At 38.7% G+C, this 22,052-nt stretch overlaps 2 protein-coding genes and 1 long non-coding RNA gene across 3 annotated transcripts; 1 reads left to right on the top strand and 2 right to left on the bottom strand.

Annotated features, from left to right (window-relative positions):
* Positions 1-478: 478 nt before the first annotated feature.
* On the bottom strand, positions 479-8,066 carry LOC120104719. The gene is made up of 3 exons (XR_005507083.1): positions 7,838-8,066; positions 7,506-7,773; positions 479-636 (listed from the first exon to the last, which is right to left on the bottom strand). It is a non-coding gene; the product is annotated as an uncharacterized LOC120104719 (long non-coding RNA).
* LOC120104718 lies at positions 3,271-5,239 on the bottom strand. The gene is made up of 2 exons (XM_039116334.1): positions 4,101-5,239; positions 3,271-3,997 (listed from the first exon to the last, which is right to left on the bottom strand). The coding sequence occupies exons 1-2, from the start codon at positions 4,772-4,774 to the stop codon at positions 3,682-3,684; spliced, it is 990 nt and encodes a 329-aa protein (XP_038972262.1). The 5' UTR covers positions 4,775-5,239; the 3' UTR covers positions 3,271-3,681.
* Positions 8,067-16,469: 8,403 nt separating the features above from the next.
* Positions 16,470-20,959, top strand: LOC103719224 (triacylglycerol lipase OBL1-like). The gene is made up of 5 exons (XM_008808366.3): positions 16,470-16,856; positions 17,752-17,981; positions 18,465-18,498; positions 19,846-20,462; positions 20,608-20,959. Exons 1-5 carry the CDS (start codon positions 16,532-16,534, stop codon positions 20,857-20,859), a joined length of 1,458 nt encoding a protein of 485 aa, XP_008806588.1. The 5' UTR covers positions 16,470-16,531; the 3' UTR covers positions 20,860-20,959.
* The last annotated feature ends 1,093 nt before the right edge of the window (positions 20,960-22,052 follow it).

The raw sequence follows: 22,052 nt of genomic DNA, 5'->3' as shown, positions 1-22,052 counted from the left end.
GACGGACTTCAGCACCCAATCATGGCTATTTGCAGGAAGGACAAACTTTGTCTACATCAAAGTCAAAAATGTTATATCAATGTTAAATCAAAAAATAATTAAAAATAGTAAGCAACTTCAATTCTTTACCTCAACAATTCTAAGAAGCTCAATCTTATACGAAGGAAGCATTTCATTCCATTTCGTATAGTTGAGCGGACACAATTGTCCCTTCCGCGCAACTGATCCTAAAAAAGTGGATAAAATGCTTGCAGCATTCTTGATGGGCTGCCCCAGTTCGTTGCAATGGACGACAATCTTCTCATCCTCAGGTAGGCTCCATACGTCCCGTGCTCGAGTGGGCCCTCGTGTTCTCCTCACTCTCCCCAGTCCATCTATAAAATAACAAGTCCATTAAAGGTAAATGATTTAAAATAGTTAGATTGTAAGAGAAATTAATATAAAAACTATAAATCAAATTACCCAGGACGTTCACGTCATCCGTGTCTGGACGATCTGCAGGTGGGGCGTGCTCAGACTGGGACCCGGACTGAGTATGGGGCTCATCGGGCTGCTGGGAACGATCAGAAGTAGATCCCACGAATGTGTGCTGAAACTCAATATTTCTGAAACGTTTTCCTCGCGGCATATTGTAATCTAGTATGCACAAAAAAGAATCAATATTAGTTAAATATTAAAAGTACATTACTTTTAATATTCTTATAACTGCCACCATCCTCTTCTGAATTGAGAATATTTAAGATAGTCTTCTCAACTATATTGTATTCCCGCACCAAACTCCTTATTCTCTCACAATTAATAAATATTAAAAGTACATTACTTTTACATGATCATCTAAGCTGGTCCAAATATTAGCTCTTAAAGCAACAGATTTTAAATACATGACCAGTTCCCCAGCCTGCAACAATAATGAGTCACTAAGCACCTGTTGGAAGTTTGAAAAATTTAAATGTCGCATGCAAAACTTACTTGGAGCAGAGACCGACTGTCAATGCAAACACACGAGCATTATCCTGATACAGAATAGTAAGATATGGAGGTCTAATTGCAAACAGGAGCTATGAATCTGATGCCAAAAACATTTATAGGTGAAGATAGGAAACACACTTAAAGCTGTTGATTTGTGGGAGAACTAATATACGATGAAACCAGAACTCATTGCACATACGTATGGGACAAACATAATATACCAGGGTTTCTGAACAATCTATGCGTGATGAGTAATGTTTATATATGATGCAGCATAACTATTAGATTTGCTAAAACATGTGGTTCACCCACAAATCCATTATCACAATCCCTGTTCTCTTTCTTGTTTATATTTATTTATTTTTCAGATTGAGTGTAGACAAACTTTATAAATGCTGACTTATCTTCAAGAAGAAGACTAATAATAGGAGATACAAGTCCAAATTCTGTGTTGCAGTTGTAAACGCTGTTGGTGATGTTTGGAAATTGATAATTTGAAATGAATACTCAAAATTACTGATTTACTGTATCTTATCCAAGCCCATGTCAAAATCTTGACATAACTTTCATGTGGTGATTTCTATCCTAATCATTCATGCATTACTTTAGCTGCCAGTAGCATTTTCTTAAAATATGGAAGAATATTCACCTGGTAATACTTGATTTTATTTTTTCTGCAAAATCATGAGCTTGTATTAAATTGTAATCTGTGCTAGAAACTCAATCTTCTTATCTCCTCCCATGGTTTTGGACAATTAAATGATCGAATATGTTCAAATAGAAATACTTTGAATCTTTTCGTTTCATTTCTTTTCCTTTCCTTTTTTTTAACTATCATATTATGAATATTGTCACTTCTAGTTGGATATATGTGGATAACAGTTTGCTGTCAAAGGTAGAATTTGTTGTATTTTATCTGTATGCACTGATGCCAAACTGCCAGTGTTTCTTAGGTTTCAGAAACAAGTTCAATTTTGGGAAGGGCTGGCATTGCTGGCCTAGAGAGGGCTGTGGAGGTCTTGGATACCCTTGGAAGTAGCATGTCAAACTTGAATGCTGGCAGTGGATTTATCTCTGGAATTACATCTCGAGGAAATAAAATTTCAATACTGGCATTTGAAGTTGCAAATACAATTGCCAAAGGTGCTAATTTGTGGAGGTCACTTTCAGACGAGAACATCAAATTCTTAAAAGAAGAGATTTTGCAGTCTGATGGAGTAAGACAACTGATTTCGGCAGATACCAATGAGCTTCTATGCATTGCTGCTGCTGACAAAAGGTTGGTTCAAGGATTAAGCTGCATTTGTCTATAACTTGGATATGTGTTTTCTAAATTTTAATACTCCTGTTATGATTATTATCCTTGTATAAATCCATTTCGACACCATAATTCGAATTTTCTGCGATTTGATATTGAATAGAAAAAAAAATTCATAGAATATTGAGGGTTTTTTTGTGGGGGTACCCCCCCTTTTTTCAAAATATCCTCAATCTATAGATTCAATGTTATGGTATTATACCCCCCATTTTGCTAATGCAGTCACACATAATAAAGAACTCAATCAACAATATAAGCAAAAAAGTTACGATATCTGAAAATCCGGAATAAATACCCAAAAGCAAAGATCAAAATTGGACTTTTGATCAAAAAGAATGCCAATTGTTTGTTAATTTTTGTATATGAGTCTTTGGTCCCACGGATGTGTGCTGAAACTCAATATCTCTGAAACGTTTTCCTCGCGGCATATTGTAATCTAGTATGCACAAAAAAGAATCAATATTAGTTAAATATTAAAAGTATATAAATAATTTATAAATTGCAAAATAGTAACTAATGTTTTGCTTACCATTAAGAAACTAGCCAGCTCTCATTCAAAATCTATCCTAACCAAACTAGTAGAATTCAGTTCATCAATTGGCGGAACATTAAAAGGCATACACTGAGTATAAGTCTCATCATCCTCCTCTGCTAACCCTTTTCCCATATCATACAAGTCCCTAGGTTTAGTCTTAATAACAAGAGACCAATCTTTATCTTTAGAGTCTTGCACGAAGAACACTTGTTGAGCTTGAGATGAAAAAACAAATGGGTCATCTTTCAATAGCACACCAGTATGTATCAACCTTGAAAAATTTACTAGTGTGAAGCCATTTATATCTTGCCTCAAACCTCTAGATGAGTTTATATCCACCCAATCACATCGAAATAATACTACCTTAAAGTTTCCGTAATAATCCAACTCATAAATATCTGTTAGGGCACCATAATAATTTTTCCCGTCCGCCTCAACCATAACTCCACTATTTTGGGATTTTCTAAATTTTTCACGTTTTTTTGTATGAAATTTAAAACCATTTATAATGAACCCATCATATCTGTTGACAATATTGTTCGGACCTCGAGCAAGGACTATTAATTCATTGGAACAATGTCTCTCCATCATAGTCGGTACCTAAAAAAATTTAAGTCAGATAATAATTAATTTTTCAAAGTTCCGATCGTAGAATATAATAAAAGACCTAATAGGATTCAACGTCTAACCTGTTTTAATAACCATTCAGGAAATAACTCAACCAACCATCTTTGCTCAATCCTTGGGGTAGGATGAATGTTATTGTTGGCGCTTCGCTGAGCCACTAAAAAATCTCTGCACGAGAAATAATTTATTTGTTTTGAATATTATATCTGATATGACAGTAAATTGTGATTTCTTATAACCATACTGACCTGCGATATTCGGATATTAAGTCACTGTGAAGTAAGATATAACGATGTGCCTGTGCCAATAATTTGTGATGAACTACAGTACTTTCAGCTTTTCCCACAAATCTTCCACCAGATGAGAACTTGTACTCCTCTGCATTATGTATAATATCGTAATTCCTTTGTGGTCGATTAAAAGCAGTTTCAACTCCTTCAAGGTATCTCGAGCAAAATGTCAAACACTCATCAGCAATATATCCCTCCGCAATCGATCCTTCGGGATAGGCTCGATTGCGTACATATTCCTTTAAGCGCACAAGATACCTTCAACAAAAAATTTTAATGCTCAACATCAACATCGACGAAGATAATAGAATATATATTCATATTAATAATAAATATGGACATTCGAGTTTAAGAATATCACCTCTCAATAGGATACATCCAATGATAGTGAACCGGTCCACCAAGTTTAGCTTCCCCAACCAAGTGAATGACTAGATGAACCATAATAGTAAAAAAACCAGGAGGAAAGATCTTCTCCATATGGCACAGTGTTAGTGCAACATTAGACTCCAATTGATCAAGCTCCTTGGGATCAAGAACTTTGGAACATAATGCCTTAAAGAAGGATGATAACTGAGACACAATTGCAAGAACTTGTTTATGTGTTGATGATCTTAAAGCCAATGGAAAGATATCTTGCATCAAAATATGACCATCGTGACTTTTAAGATTCGTAAGTTTTCGCTCTTTAAGATTAACGCATCTTGAAATATTCGATGCATACCCATCTGGAACCTTCAGCTTTTTCAAAACCATTAGAAAAAGATCTTTCTCTGTAGTAGACATTGTGTAACATGCAGGAGGTATAAAATATTTATCATTGGGTTGTTCTTTCAGATGAAGCTCTTGTCTTATGCCCATGTCTTTCAAATCAAGACGCGCTTTCAAGTTGTCTTTAGTCTTTCCTTCAAGATTTAACATTGTTCCAATCAAGTTATCACACACATTCTTTTCTATATGCATGACATCAAGATTATGTCGAAGAAGATTATACTCCCAATAAGGTAATTCAAAAAAATGCTCCTTTTTTTCCATAACTGCTTCTGTGTAGATACCGAGTTTGTGCCATCGTCATTTTCCTGTCCATAAATGCTGTCATCATTCTCGAAGTTGTCAGCGTCCTCAAAAACCTGTGTCATTGAGCTGCCAACATCCCCCCTTCCCCGCTTCTTTGAACTGTTGAATGCCTTACCAGGTATATAGTTAGTGCCATGAGTTTGTTTAAGAACTTCAGTTCCAGTTGGTGGAATAGGTGCAGATCGCAACTCTATGGTGCCATCAAACTGATTATTCTGATGTCGAAATGGATGATTTGCTTCTAACCATCTTCGATGACCCATATAACAGAATTTTCCTCCATGTTTTAACCAATATGAATGAGTTGAATCTCCACAAGATGGGCATGCAATACGCCCCTTAGTGCTCCAACCGGATACATTAGCATATGCAGGAAAATCATTGATTGTCCAGATAAGAGCTGCACGCAATTTGAATGTTCGGCCAGTGAAATATCTGTGTTACTAGATCCAACACTAGCAGTGTGTTCTATAATTAAGGGTTGGTTAGATGAAGACGACAATTTAGACTCTCCATGAAATATCCATTCTGTATAACCCTTCAGAAAACCATTCCATACCAAATGTTCTTCAACAATTTGTGGAGCGATAGCATAACAATTTACACATTTTTGACATGGACAAAAAATATTCTCATTCATTTCAGATTTCTCAAAAGCAAATTTAACGAAATTCTGAACTCCATTCAAATATTCGGCACTGGATCTCGACTTATTTATCCAACTTTTGTCCATTCTATTAAAAAACTGATTGAACTGCAAGTAATATAAAAAAATATTAAACTAAATTAGGGTATGAATCACCAATACGAACTCATGGTACAAAAAGATCTTGGCAAATTTTATTAATACAAAATATAAGATTCCGAGAAGCATATGTTGTTCAGTAATTTGATCCAGATCGGTCGAACCCCAAGCTAGATCATGAAAGATGATCAGGCAAAATTCTGGATCCAAACAATGCAAAAATTAAGCTTAGAGAATAGTCTTGGAATCTCTTTTGCTATCCTGATGTAACTCATTGCTCTCTACAGAGTACTTCCGTTAGTCCTAATGGAAAGCTTCTTGCTGTTCTTGGGGACAACGTAGACTGTCTTATAGCAGATTCCAAGTCAGGAAAAGTAAGCATTGTTTCTATATTTCTGATTTCATGATATGTGTGGTAATCATTTCCCAGCCTCATCCTTTGGCTTTCTATTATGGTATCATTGTTTAGGTAATTGGAAATCTCAAGGGACACTTGGATTATTCCTTTGCATCAGCTTGGCACCCAGATGGACACATCCTGGCTACAGGGAACCAAGACACGACCTGCCGGCTATGGGATGTGAGAAATCTATCGGAGTCCCTTGCTGTACTTAAGGGGAGATTGCTGGCATGTCCTTTAGCCCTGATACTGAGGCTTTCTTTGTGAGCACAGCAGACCGCACCTATGGGAGCCTGTTGGAGTTCAGCAGGAGGCATCATTATCAATATACGGATTGTTTCCTGTGATTGAGAGAAGGCTTGATTGGTAGTTTTCCCCTGCAGACCGAGGAGCTCTATTTATCAGGCCAAAAGAAAGGGGGATAGTAGATGTGGCACTGGAATTCTTCTATGGTTTTGGGAGAGATTTTGATAATTGATATTATAGAAGGTGGTTTTCATTTCCTAAATGCTGCATGGGAAAAGTTTGGAAAGTGGTCTTCCTTCTTGTACAGTTGTGGTAAATAGGTTTCTATGTCGTATAAAGTGGTTGGTGTTCATCCGGAGGACATCCTGTTTTAATTGGATCCTCCCCACTTTTTTTATTCTTCCATATATGACTCTGTTTTCTACACTATTTGTTACAGAAGCTACTTGTACTTACAAAATTTTGGATGTGTATATCTATAGCTCTACAGAGTTGTCAGCTCACAACCTGTCTGAAATTGTTGGTGCTTCAGGGTTCTGTTAACTGGCCATATTGTTTACGGTGCACTTTGGTCTGGCTTTACTTAGTGTTTTAAGTAGCATTCTGATAAATGAGATCAAGTTACTGTTTGTGGGCATATTCCAATTTTGTCAGCATTTTTCATTTGGACAAGAAAATGGAATGTAGTTCATATGATCTCGGTTTCAGTGTCTTGCAATGAGGTACATTAGTCTAAACATCATTGCGATGCATATCGCATTGATGTTTCGCAATGTAGTTCATAACATGCAATCTTCTTTTAGATTTTTTTTTCAATGCCCTCACTAATTTGGCCAAGACATTTAGGGATATAAAAGAGTTCACATGATCTTGGTTTTCAGATGTTTTGGGAGAGGTAGTTAAACTGTTTACATATGTTGCATCATTGGAACTTTAATTATTCTAAGGAATGGGATTATTTGGAACTCTTATTTATCCATGCAAAATTCTGGATCCAAACAATGCAAAAATTAAGCTTAGAGAATAGTCTTGGCAAATAAAAGGCAGAAATCTACCTCTCGAAGAAAACACCATCTATTCTCCCACATATTTTAATTTTATGTCAGGACCCAAATCAGACTGTCAATGAAATAATTAGATAAAATAGACCACCTGATGCTAAGGAATGAAATAGACTCCATTATTATGACAGAATCATCAGAAATACCATACAAATAGCAATGAATTTCTGCTAGTAACATGAAAACTGGAATTATTTATCCGAAAATTTCTTTACGGAGAGTATGAGGATCACTTACCTCAGACGACGGCGATGTCGACGGCGGCGGAGTAGCTACGGCTCGCTCGGGATGGAGGTGAGATGTCGGCGCGCAGCTAGGGCATCGACCGGCAGAGGATGAGGAGACGGGGCCGGGCGAGAGTTAAAGACAAGAAGAAAACAAAGAGGAGGAGGAGGAGGAGGAGGAGGAGGAGGAGAAGGAAGAGAAGGAGGAGTAGGAGGCTTACCTCAGACGACGGCAAGGTCGACGGTGGCGGAGTAGCGGAGTCTTCGATCACCGATCGGGGCTAGGGATGGAGGTGAGATTAGTTTGAGGAGGAGGAGGAGGAGGAGGAGAAGGAGGTGGCTTACCTCAGAAGGAGAGGTCGACGGCAGCGGGGAAGTCGGCGCGCTCGCAGCTAGGGCTCGCAGATAGGAAATGAGGAGAGGCGGCCGATCGAGCGAGGGGTTGGGGTTTTAAGTTTTCTAACGACGCTTATAAGCGTCGTTGTTTCTTAAACTTCTAACGGCGCTTCAGAGCGTCGTTGTTTGTTTCGCTTTTCCAACGCTAACCCAAAGCGTCGGAAAAGGTTGGCGCTGAGCCAAACTTTATCGACGCTTTCCCCTAGCGTCGGGAAAAGTCAGTCGGCAAAACCAACATTTGTTGTAGTGTGTTGTTCTCTACTTGTTGTCAATGGTTTCATTAATACTTTCTTTTGATAACTGATGAGGAACTAACGTAAACCACCCTGATCTTAGTTGGTTCAGCTTGGTTCCAACAATGAATAGTTCAGTTTGGTTTTCAAAAGATATTAAATCAAATATTTTTCTCAAAATTTATTCAAAACCAATCAAGATTAGTTTTGGTCCCATTACTGCATTCTCCAATATCCATTTCCTAAATGTTGCTTGCTGCTGGAAATTGGACCCGGAGGCGACCAGTGGCTGAGAAGGAGGAGCTCCGATGTGAGATGGCGGGTGGCGGTCTATCGGCGAGCGGCGTCCTCCGGGGGACTTGCAAAAAGCCGGTCGCTGGGGTTTCCGGCGCTGGCCCTCCAATGCTTAAGTCAGAGAGGGCTAATGGGTAGAGGGAGAGAGAGTATTCTCTGGAGTTTTAGAGTCCAGCCCCCTCTAAGGATGAGGGGTTTTCCTTTTATAGAGGGGTACAAGTGTACCTGTGATGTGACGGGGCGAACGGGTTACCGTCGTGATGGAGCATGATCATATGAATTAATGCATTGCCGTGGGAGATCGGGCCGGAGCCAGTGAGTCGTCGTGGCTGATCGGACGTGGCTGAGTAGCTCAATTGTCTACCGTGGAGGGCTTGAGGTCCGTAGACAGCATTAATTGTTGAGTAAGTTGGAGATCAGCAAAGGCCATGCGCATTAATTGTTGAGTGAGCCGGAGATCAGCAGAAGCCATGCGCATTAATTGTTGACAGTGGTAGCAGGGCATGGTCCCCAGTCGAACTGCAGAAGGATGTAACCATAACAGATGAATGGTGAGGCCAAAGTTTTTCGAAGGCAGTTTTTTTGGACATTCCGAACCGTCCAAATTGTAAATGCCTTTCAAAAAAAAGGAGATATGCATTGCACAATATTATCTCAGCATATCCATAAGCCAAAGTAGGCTACAAACATGGAACAAAATAAATATATTTTTTCTACTGAGGTCAGATATAAACAGATAAGGCATCTCAGAGAATAGAAATGTCATCTGCTGATAGCCTGATGACAACATTAAAAAAATCAGAGAGGAAGTGGGAGATTCATTAAGACATTGAGATGATCATCATTAATTGATATGATGGTGCGGACAAATTATGGATCGGTTCAACGAGATTGTGTTCCTTTCCCTTGTCTTTAGTAATCCACATCCCTTGACCTTAATTTTACTTTGGCTTCCGAGCAACTTCACAAATTAACCTTGAAGCCTATTCACTCTTATTATCTAAATCATTAGAAGAGGAGGGCCTCGTTGCATAATAATGACGCATACGACTATACAAGGGGTTTGCTGCTACGCGATACGGCACAAAAAAAATTAGAAGGAAAGGGGCGGAACGCTCGAGTTGCCGCGAGGTTCGTCACCCAAGGAAAGTACATTGCGAGAAGGGAAGTGCATTGCGAGTACCAAGGGTACGTTTGGTTTCATGAACAAGCGCTTAATAAACTTTTGGTTTTTTTGGAGGATCTAATTGTTTAATTTGTTTGTTTCATCAGAAACTTAACAAATTTGGAAAGCTTGCAATTAATTTTCTAATTTTTTCCTTTTGTGTAGAAAAAAAGTTGTTTTAATTTTCTTTTCCGAATATATTTGCAGCCAAAGATAGAGAAAAACATATTGCATGATTCAATATTTATATCTATACTTTCAGTATCTATCTACATCTATATATGCATCTGTATTCGTCAAATAAAATAAATATAAATATGAATATTTATATCCGATTCGATTTCAACATTAGAAATATCAAATTCTGAAAGCACGGTCTATGTCAAGGCTAAATCTTATCTTCATTATTTGCTCCTAATGGTTGTCAGGTCATTTTTGAGTGGAAACTCGACCTAAGATTATGTATACATTATTATAGATTCTAGCTCAGCCATCCAAGGGGGCAAACAAATTTCCATCACACTAAGGTCCCGTTTGTTGAGGGGTAGGGATAAAGGAAGCTCCAAAAGCTGATGCCTTGTTCCCTTGTGACTGGGCCAAATAACCTGCTCCTTTCATCAAGTCAACATGGTAGTCATTACAGGATGGGGATTGATGAAGCGATAAATTTTGTGGTTGCCACCACACCTATTGTCAAGTATATAGATTGAATGGTTCATATTTATCATGCAGATGGAGAGAAGGTAAAATCAAATAGCCCATTGGCGCTTTTGGACGCTTTCCACACTTCATGTTTCATACGAACCCACTAATTTGTCAAGACATTAAATTATTCATGGGTCGATGCTTTCTTTACATGATATCGTCATGGGAAAATTCTAGTGCAATAATTGGAATATAGCCACTTTTTTGCGTCTAAGAGACGTGTGGAACCGCTCAGTCTAATATCTTGCACGGTGGAATGGATATATTCTCAAAGAAATGAAATTACTGGCTTAAAAACTGAAAGTTACCCAAAAAAATAAATTACTATGCCTGCATTGCAAAAAGATAGAAATATCCAGTTTTATGGAGCATTGATGCTCAATAGAAGGTAATGTTCAATAAATAAGAAGATTAATTAATTTGTTATATTTAAAGAGGTTTGAAATATATAGTGTACAAGTTTTTTTTTGGTTGGTTAGAGTTTGAATTGGAAATTTAGCGATGCAAATCCAGTCCACATCCAAAACAAGTCTTGTTTTCGAATCCCAGCCTAATCCTGTTCAAGTTAGCCAAATGCAATCCTTATACTAGGTTAATATGTTGTTCTAGTGCACTTACAGTATGATCTTCCATTAGTTGATTTTGATAAACTTATTTTATTATTTTAATGGTAAGATAGTGGATCTTTCTTTTACATAAAAAAACAAAATATTTTATCTTTCTCCCATTAGAGAATCATAGAATTTATAAATAATGGTACATAACTAGAAGGGGTAGAAAAAAAAAAAGAATTTAGGCCATGGCGTGTTCGCATTTTTTTTACCGTAAGTATTTGTTTACATCCAAAAGTTAATCGATCATCAATTAATGATAATAAATGATCAAAAATTGAAGACCAATCAAGATTTGGTTAATCATTTATGTATGATCCTTGAAAAATCGTGCTTAGCCACATGTCAAATATACAATGCCATATTTAGATTTAAATACTAGAATTAACTTTTTAAAGGAAGCTATTGGGATAAGATTGAGTTATTCATATAGGAAGCCATCGGCAACCTCCAAGGAAGAAATTATCAAGATAAGAAATCACCAAAAGTTGATAGCTACCAATCTGCATCACTAAAAGAGAGAGCATGCTCTATTCTCCCTCTCACCCACTCTTCTTTCGTGAACACTTGGACTATCATGACATTGGACAAGACTTCTATGCATCGTTTATGTATACCATGGTGATTATTGAGGGGATGTTGCATCTATGGACCTGATCCAAGTTCTCCAATGCACCATCCTATTCTGCTTAGGAGGAGATTGATTGAGCTTTAAGAGAATTGCACATCCTCGACTTTATTGGGTTATCCCATTCTCAATCGTGATGACCATTCTATTTCAGTGAACACTTGCCACTGTTCTCAATAATATTTTCTCTATGCAATCAATTGTTTCTCTACATGTGAGTTATTACTTCCACTTAATGCTTTCTTTCTTTACAATATCACATCCTATTAGAAAGTTTATGTCACGCCCTGAACCCAGCACCCGGGTCCGGTACGCGACCGGCCGCATGAGCCCTAGAGCAGTGCCCTAAAGATCATGCAAGGCCTATGATTAACAAAAATTCCAACAAATCCATAATTAAATTAGTAATTCAAATAGGCAAGTCCGACATGTCCAAATAAACAAATTAGTTCAATTACAAGATCTTTAAATATTCATCGTCATCAAAGAAGCATAAACAAACTAACTAGCTAATGACTCTGATACTTACACTCTGTGCCCATCCCATCCAAATCTAAGCATCCTGCAACTCTGATAAAAAGAAAGAACAAAAAGGAATGAGCTTTACAGCCCAGTAAGAATCCCTACACATCCACACCAACATAATAATAATATAAATTTGAAAACCACGACAAGTCGATGCACATATCATGAAGTCATAAACTGGCTATCAAAGCTCAAATAATCAATATAAGTATGTACATCAAACATTAGTAAAAGTCCAGCCACACAAGAATGATATAGCATATGATAGCTCATAAACCTGTATTATAGTTTCAATGCTTTTTCTTCAACTTGATCCGAATTAATTATCTTTCCGACTTTGGGTCAAATCTCGGTCATATTTCTCAACCTGTGGTGGGACAACCAAATTATCACATTTTCAGCCTGTGGCAGGGCCTGCACATTATAGTTCCACATTTCTAGCCTGTGATGGGGCCTGCCAAAGTATCACATTTTGAGCCTGTGGCGGGGCCTGCACATTATAGTTCCACATTTCTAGCATGTGAGGGGACCTGCCAAAGTATCACATTTTCAGCCTGTGGCGGGGCCTGCACATTACAGTTCCACATTTCTAGCCTGTGAGGGGGCCTACCAAAGTACCACATTTTTAGCCTGTGACGGGGCCTGCCATAATAACAAGATAAACCCAAAGTCCCTTTTCATACAATCCAGTTTACATCCACACATCAATTCTTTTTTATTTATTTCCGGCTTTAAACTAACCACGGTCACGTTTCCAGCCCGTGACGGGGCAACCAATATCACATGGTTAGTTTAGAGCACCACATCCATCAGTTCAATTATGTAGGTGTAGGTTATGCGCATGCATGCATCCATCATGATACCAACCACAAGCGAATACGATCATAATATCAACCACAAGCCAACACGATCAAAATATAATTTAATAAAAACTATTTTTGATTTGTCTGGATCATAACATATCATATATATCTAAGTATAAAAATATTATATCATGCAGGATTGGTGTACAAGGATCCTTACCTTTGTTGAAAGTTTAGACAACCAATCACCCGCCCTCACGGCGATAAAGAACCGGAATGCACAAAATCTTGCTCAACGTCCTCTTGTCCAATAGATTGTTCCCCTACAGAACCAAGTAAATATTAAAATTTACTCAAGATGAATGACAACCCAGAACCCTCAAAATAATGATCTCCCCAGATGTAAGTTGAGAGAGAGAGAACCCCAACTAGAGATAATCTAGAGAGAGAAAAGAGAAGGTTAAAGACGACTGGCTCTCCCTTCCTCTCTCTCCCTCTCCTTCTTCCTATTCTCCTCGTGGGCATGTTCGGTGGCAGTGGCCACCTGTTGCCGGCGACCCCAACGGTCGACGGCCCCCAACGTGGTGCCGGCCATGCACCACGTGCAGCGACGGCCGGCCACGCTCCACCCCCGACGACGGCGGTCGAAAGGAAGGAGAAACAAAGCGACCGGGGCTTCTTGTCTCCAAATCCAACGGCTCGCCGGCCGGATTCAAGAGGAATGAAGATCCAGAGATTGAGAAAGGAGGAGGGACGACTCACCTTGCCTCCGGCGAGATCCTCCCGGTCGGATCGACGGCGACCGCTCCGATTCCTCCCGCGGCAAGGTAAAACCCAATCTTCCTTCTCTTTTTTTTTGTATGTGAAAGCCTCTCGGCTGATGCCCTAGGCAGAGAAAGGAGGAGATCCTTGCCTGATATGGTAGGGTTTTATCACCCTATAACCTCCCTTCCGATGGATTCGGGAGGAGGGGGAGGAGAATTTGAAAACAGGGGAGGGAGCCAATCGGGAGTCTCCCTCCCCCCTTTCTCGTGCGTTGGGCCGCCTTGCTTAGAGGCCGGCCCAACCACATGCGGGCATTTACATTTTTTATGTGAGGATCCATGCGGACGTGTGTTTAGTCCCACATCAGTTATTCGCTGGGTAGATCTTGGATACTTATACAAGATCAAGAAATCCAAACAATACCTTCTGGCTAGCCATTTTGGGTGAGATCCTGAGTTGTTACAAATGGTATCAGAGTGGACTCGGCCCATAACTTATGTGAACTAGGGGACACTGCAACACGGATCCATTGGGGTTGACCACGGACCGATTGTGGTGTTTATGATTAGATTTGAATGAATTTGAACCCTTAGCCTGACGAGGACGTCAGGACTTGAACGGAGGGAGTATGTGAGGATCCGTGCGGGCGTGTGTGTAGTCCCACATCAGTTATTCATTGGGTAGATCTTGGGTACTTATATATATACAAGATCAAGGAACCCAAACAATACCTTCCGGCTAGCCATTTTGGATGAGATACTAAGTTGTTAAAGTTTAAGCCCTTTAATTAAGGCGCCAAGCTTACTTTCCTTGATCGACCATATCTATCTGATTGACCTAATCAATCTGGCAAACCTCAAACTTCAATTTGTTGATTTGTGCTTTCCAAGAAATACAAACTAAAGCTAAGATCACCCAATTCCTATGCTTCTAAGATTTCAATTAATTATATATGAATTTAAGAAGTAGTACTAAATCAAAAGAAGTCAGTAGGATCAATAAAATCTATCGCCAAGAACCTTAAGCCAGACTGAATGACCTAGTGATTTGGCTGTAGTACAACTAGGTGAACACGCTTTGAGAATAAAAGGATGCAATTTGGATCGCTAATTAGATGAGTGGTGGTCTACCACTTCTTTGAAAAAGAAAATAGTAGTGGTGGACCACTTCTTTTAAAAAGAAAAAGAAAAGAAGAGAATGAAAGAATGCAACATTTTAAGAATATGCTTCTCTATGTGCATAAAAGAATCACATCGTGAACTCCTCTTGTCCTTACTTTTTTTATCTCTTTTTTTCTTGAGATAAATCGAAAGAACTCCCAAGGCCATCTTGAATTGAGGATTTCATGCATGCACGACCACTCAATAATGCTTTGAGATATGTGATCATGCCTAATTACATGCCATCTCACGTGATCATGTATCTCAAAGCTGTCTGGGTGATCGAGCGGTCGGGATGATCTTTCATGCAAAAGACCAGAACCTGCACCTTTGAATTGATGGTCTGCAGGGTCATCTCAACGGGCATGGTTCCCTTTCTTTTACTTGAAGAACCTCTGCATGGCAAAAAAAATTATAATAAAATTTTTCAACGGCAAGAAGAAAGCTAAATTACTTGCCCAGCGCAGTGGCTCAAATTTCACTTCTTTGCCAAGAGCTGGAATTAGATACATGACTCGGTCTAACATGGACTTTGGGCCCTCCATTAAAAGTTCAAATACTAGAATCTAGTGATGATTGTAAGACGAGGAGTCTTGATCAGCCGGTCATGCACCAAAATTGCCTTACAAAAATGACTTCTCAATGTTTGCGAAATTGCCAAGAGCTGGAATTAGGTACATAACGCAGTCTAACATGGACTTTGGGCCTTTCATTTCATTCTGTAAAAGTTCATATATCAGCATCAAGTGATGATAATAAGATGAGGATTCTGATCTGGTCCTGCAGTAAAATTTGCCTTAACAATTGACTTCTCAATGTTTGCCAATAAAGGACATACATATTATAACATATAGTTTATCTGTTTAGTGTGAGGGAGCTAGGCTGCAGACTTTAGGTTTTATATGATTCAAAAAAGAAGAAAATGAAGTTGAGTTTTCTCCTCTCATTTTTAAGCAAAATACAAGTCTTTAACATTCCACACACATTGAGCATATTTTGAAGATGCTTTATTATCTGTGCATGCAGGACCGAGTACAATAAACAAGATGCCTTGTAAATCCATATGGAAATCATTTTTATATGTACCTTGAGTAGCTTTGATGAGGCTTATAGTTAGGTGGGATTCTTTGCCATCTTAAATTCCACAAACGTTAAACACGCATTAACTTTTGTTCATAAACACCAACCCATTGCAATATTTATTTAGTATATAATTTGGATGGAGAAAAACATTTAGTACATGGTGATTTTTTTGATGCCACGTTACTAAAATTGAAGTGGTCGTGGTCCCGTCCTACTCGTGCGAAGACTTGGGCTCAGTCTTCCACCCAAAAGTCCTCCCAAACAATGTATTACTGCCCGTCCTGCACGTACACTCGTGTCAACTTTCATACACGCGTGAAGACTTGAGATCCGTCTTCCACCCAAACTCCCCCCAAAACAATTTAATTTAATATTACTGCATGTAGCACGTGCATCCATGGCAGCTTCTTAGCAGCTCATCATCCAACCGACGCAGGATAATGTACTCTGACATCATTATATGACTAGTAAAAGATATACCATTACATTACTAGATTTTGCTGTGTGTGTGGCAGCTAAACAGGTAATCTGGTTTTAGGCAAGTTTTAGGTAGTGCTTTCTTCTCTATATAAGAAGTGCTCCGATTTCCTTTGGTTGCTGCACCTCTCCTTCTTCTTCTCTTCTTTCTCAATACCCTTCTTCCTTCCCTCCTGCCCCCCCAACTTTGCCAAATGGCTTCTGAAACTTCTTGTGATGGGCACATGAATGAGTACATGATATACCGGCATGAGAAACTAAGTCTGCTCCATCTACTACGCCTTCTCATCTTCAGAAGACATCTGATCAGTTGTGAGTTTGTCGAGAGCAGCAGCTCGGTGGCCGGCAGGCTCGAGGGTGTCCCGACTGACTTTATCACCGTCCTGACGTGTGCTCTTCAGAAGATATTATCGGCGATCAGAATGCCAATGAAGTGGATTGGGCGCGTGATTGAGTTTTTGGTGAACTTGTTATCCCTTAATGGTGGAGTACGAGGCTTATTCTGGAATGTCATCACAGGTTTTCTCTCGTTGGCTTGCTCAGTGGATTGCTTTAGGCCCCAGGATGCATCTTTCATATTGCTTAACTGTAATGAAAATAAAGGATGGGTTCTCATCCCCTCCCATTTAATCAAAAGAAAACCGAGGTCTTTATTTCTTTAACAACTTGAATTCAAAATTGCGTAAGACTTAGTCTCTCTTGTAAGAAACGAGAAATTATTAGATGGACCAAATCTGGTTTGCTAGACCTGGTCCAACTAATAATTTGTCCTAAGAACGGGGCAGAAGGTCGATCTTTCCACTTACTTGTCCCACAAGGGTTCACCATATGACTTTTGTAATTAACTACAAAATAATTTTTCATATATATAACTACCTACCTACTTCTTTTTTCTTTTTTGGAGTATATACGACATAATGCATTTCCGCATATCAAATGATACACCTTTAATACATATAATACATACACATCTATCTATCAATCAACCTGTGTGTATGTATGAAACAAAAAACATATGTTAAACATACATGTAAATGAAAACATAACTTCAGTCCTTAATAGATCAAGGAGATCCTGCAGGTGATGTCTTATACAATTTGAATTTAAACTTTTAAAGAAACGAGAAATTATTAGATAGACCGGATCTGGTTCATTGGACCTGGTCCAACTAACCAACTAAAAATTTGTCCGCATGTCGATTTTTCCACTTACTTGTCCCACAACGAGTCACCGCCACATGGCTTTTGTACTTAACTACAATATAATATTTCATATATATAAGTAACTACCTACTTCTTTTTTTCTTTTTTGGAGTATTTACTACGTATCATAATGTATTTCCTCATGTCAAATAATACACCTTTAATACATACATACTTTTAACGAAAAGTATTAACCAATCAATACCCTGCAGTTTCTGTTGTGATCCCCAGGCGTGGAGCAGCTAATTTCCGGTCGCTTATTGCACAACTCGATGGACGAACCGATCTCCACAAGAGTAGTTCCTGGATCCATAATTTCCCCTTAATGGATACGCTAACAGGGCTTGGCGAAACAGATCCCTTGGATCTCTCCACGATGGCTGCAAAAGTAGCCTATGAGAACTATGCGTATATCAAGAATACAGTAACCAACCATTGGAAGGTAAGAAAATGAACCTCATAGAGGCTCACCAAGTCACCTATGATACATGCTCTTTTCCGCTTGGGTTGATATTTTTGTTAAACCATATCAATCAAGAGTAGAGGTTTTGAGTTGGCAGAGGGATTTGTTTCTTTTCTGCCAACTTGCATGAGAACAATGCCGTAGGCCTCTGGGCACATGGAATTAATATATTTCCATGGGGTCGCAACTTGATGCTTCTGCAGTGCTACAAAGATATAAAATTTGGCCTTCCATGTGCCTATTTGTTGTTGCTCAAACTCCATATAATGAGCAGTGGTTCAATTTTTTTTTAACTCAAAACTTAGTCCGATCGATGGATCCATCGATTGAGTAAATGAGTTGGGTTTTAATACAGATCGTGAATTGGAAACTAATTCTCATTAATTGTCTTTATACTTGCAATAAGCATTTGTAATCAAATATATACCGGCTAACTCTGGTTTTGATATTGATTGGATGCAGATGCACTTTGTGGGGTTCTACAGTTGCTGGAACAGTAAGTATTATCACTGTTCTTATTAAGCTGTGACACGTCTTCTCCTACTCATAACCTATATTTAGACCAGAGACGCCGTGGTTTGACAAAAAGAAAAAGAAAAATTGCATTTCTTTTGGCAAATAAAATTATGATTTATAGGATTGTTTCTCTTGGGTTGTTCTATGGTCTATACCTAAGCTATCCTTGCTAATTAATGGTCCCAAGCGTAGCCATGGGGCAATTAAGAGACCAAGCTGGCCAAGTATGGACAAAACATTTCTGTGCAAAACCTGAAAATAGAGACTGGTACCTGCCGAGGGTTGGTTGTAAACAAGTTTTCCCACCGGTAGAGACAATCTGTAAAAGAGCCCAATATTTCCTAAAAGCATCCTTCTCCTAATATTTCCTAAATCTTGTTTTCACTTTGTCCAATAAAATAAAATAAAATTATAAAACATCCCAAAATTTTAAAAAATTTAATTAGTCACCAAAACTTTATTTTTGTTGTAATGTGGCCCAGCTGTCCATCTAGATCCTTACATTGATAACAAAGTGAGAAAAAAAAACCAAATAAACTCTAGATTTAGAGAGGACATTAGATTGTGATTTTCAGGCAATCTTAAAATGCTGCATTCTCTATCATTAATTCATTTGCACAGACTTAAAGCACATCATTATCTATCATTCATCCACCTTTACAGATCTTAAGGGGCTCTATTCTCTGTCATCATCTATATGCACAAATCTTAAAGTGTTCCATCCTCTATCATTCATTTATCTATCTACAAAGCTTTCAAAGCGCTCCATTCTCTGCCGTCCATTCAATTGCATAGATTCTTTGTCATTCATCTGTTTGCATAGATTTCAAATAGCTTTATCTTTTGTCATCTATCCATTTACACAGATTTCAAAATGCTCCATCAATATAGCTTTTCTTTCTCTTTCCTCCATTTTTTGCTTGAACAAAAGCTCCATGCTAAGTTAGAGAGAAGGGCCATTTTGAAATTTTATAAAACTTTAGTTATTAGAGATCCTCATATGATAATGTTTTATAATGGAGGTAGATGCCTGGACCATATGATAACAAATTTGAAGTTTCTAATATTTTTTAAACTTTTAAGGTTTGAATGCATGGGGCCCAACCAAACTTTGAAGGGTGTCTCCGTAATTTTATCTTAAACAGACAAACAAAAGAAACATGGAACTTCAATTGTCCTTTCGTCCTTAGATTCCCAAGAGCTAAATGCGACTCTTTGCTTTGTCCTTTGCAATCATTTGTTTTGTCTTCATATATAAGAATACAATCCCAAGACTTGTAGTAATGAAAGATGTGGCTGATGAAAATGGCGTGAAACAATCTTACAGAGTTCCTTGAAGACAAAACGACGCAAGCCTACATCTTCTGCAACAAGCCAGAGGAAGCCGACCTAATCGTCTTGGCCTTCCGTGGCACCGAGCCCTTCAACGCCCGCGACTGGTCCACCGACGTCGACCTATCTTGGCTCTCCATGGGAAAATTGGGCAACGTCCATTTGGGTTTCTTAAAGGCTCTCGGTCTGCAAGACGAGACGGACTACCAAAAAGGCTTCCCAAAGGACTTGAGTTGGAGCGATGACAAGCCAGTGGCATACTACGTTCTTAGGGATGCACTGAGAACCTTGCTGAAGAAGCACAGCAATGCAAAGATCGTTGTGACCGGCCATAGCTTGGGTGGAGCACTTGCTGCTCTTTTCCCTTCTTTGCTAGCTCTGCATGAGGAGAACGATATCCTGGATGCCATATACGCTGTAATGACATATGGGCAGCCCAGAGTTGGAGATGTTACCTTCAAAAAATACATGGAATCCATCCTGAGCAAGAGGTACTATCGGATGGTGTATCGGTATGATATCGTCCCTCGAGTTCCATTTGATAAGCCACCGACGGCATTGTTTAAGCATTGCGGGACTTGCATCTACTACGACGGATGGTACGAGAGACAGGTAAACCAGATCTTAGTATTCTGCGTTCCTTTTTATCTATCTTTTTTTTTTTTTTGGTAGTCTATGGGTATTCTCTAAATAGAAGGGAGAAAAAAAAATCCTTAATGTCATCATTTTTTCATTCTTTTTCTACTGTGACTAACAGGCTTTGATCGACGACTCGCCGAACCCTAACTACATTGATCTAAAATATGCAATTCCAGTGTATCTGAATGGTTTGGGTGACCTCGTCAAGGCTCTTCTCCTAGGGGAAACCCAAGGTAGAGAATTCAAAGAAGAGTTTTTCTCGATCCTCTACAGGGCATCTTGGCTGATCTTGCCTGGAGTTGCATCTCATAGTCCTAGAGACTACGTCAACGGTGGAAGGCTTGCAAGGATAACCGGCAAAGACTCTTAAGTAGTGGTTGTTCTTTAAGTTTTATATGTAGAAGACCCTAGAGTCCGTTAGAAGTTTAAGAACTTTTCTGAAGAATTAAGAAGTGGATTTGGAATGGCTACTTGGCAGTCTCTGTTTATGTTTCGTTCACTATTTCTTTTTTGTAACAAATGGAGCTGAAAGCTCGCATTAAAAAGCAAATAAGTAAACTTCAGTTGATCAAATGGTCTTATATTCCAACACCCTATAGATTCAAGCAAACATTTGGGTTGAACTATAGTTTCAATACTGCAACTTTACAGATCTAGTTAAACAGCTGAAACACCACAGCTAGAGTAGAGATTTGAGTATGAAACAGATATATAAGGGCATCCCATCATAAACAGAAATATCTTTGGAATATCGAGTCATGTTCCCTTCTTTGGCGATGTGAGCTCACACTTAATTACATTGGAGGAATCTCTGTTCTTCGCTTTTCAAATGAGCAATGCTATGGTAACACAGTAGAATCGCCCAAAAGTCGCTCAGCTGTCCTCCACCATTCCTGTTGCTAAATTATGTGGCGCAATTCACAATACATAACCCAACGAGGATACAACATCCAAGCTGAGTGATTTTTTAAGGTATACTTTTTGAGTTACTAAAGCTTTTTTTATATCTGAAGAGATTGACTCCAAATTAAGTGGGCCAAGCTGGCTACATTTAATATGAAGCTGCCAGCATTCCATGTGAGTGGCAAGGTGTGGTGGAATATTATTAAGCGATGCGATCGTTAGGCTGTCATTCGAATTGATTCTGTAGGTAAATTACAGCTTTCTAGAAAACTTTGGTCCAATAATTTGGCCGTCCTCTTAAAGTGGTCGGGTCCATTGCTCACGTCCCACTTTGTGTACATGCGGTTAAAGCTGGAAAAAAAAGAGTATAGATCGAATGTTATTATATCCATATTTTCAACAAATATAAATATTAAATAAATATTATAATTAATATTTATATTTATTCTAAATGGATATAGATACGAATCGGATATTAAACATATCCCTATTTTTTTATCCGGATACAGATATAAATCGAATACTTTTTCAGACTTATCATAAATTCTAGGATATAGTGCTTTGTTTGCAGGAGAGATTTGGTGGTAAGTTAATTGGCACCATGTTTCGGTATGGGCCAAGGATGAAACAAGTGGAACTTGGCCTGATTATTGCAAAATA

The sequence above is a fragment of the Phoenix dactylifera genome, unplaced genomic scaffold (assembly GCF_009389715.1).
Source record: "Phoenix dactylifera cultivar Barhee BC4 unplaced genomic scaffold, palm_55x_up_171113_PBpolish2nd_filt_p 000085F, whole genome shotgun sequence".
Lineage (NCBI taxonomy): Eukaryota > Viridiplantae > Streptophyta > Magnoliopsida > Arecales > Arecaceae > Phoenix > Phoenix dactylifera.
This window is presented reverse-complemented; position numbering and strand designations above follow the sequence as displayed.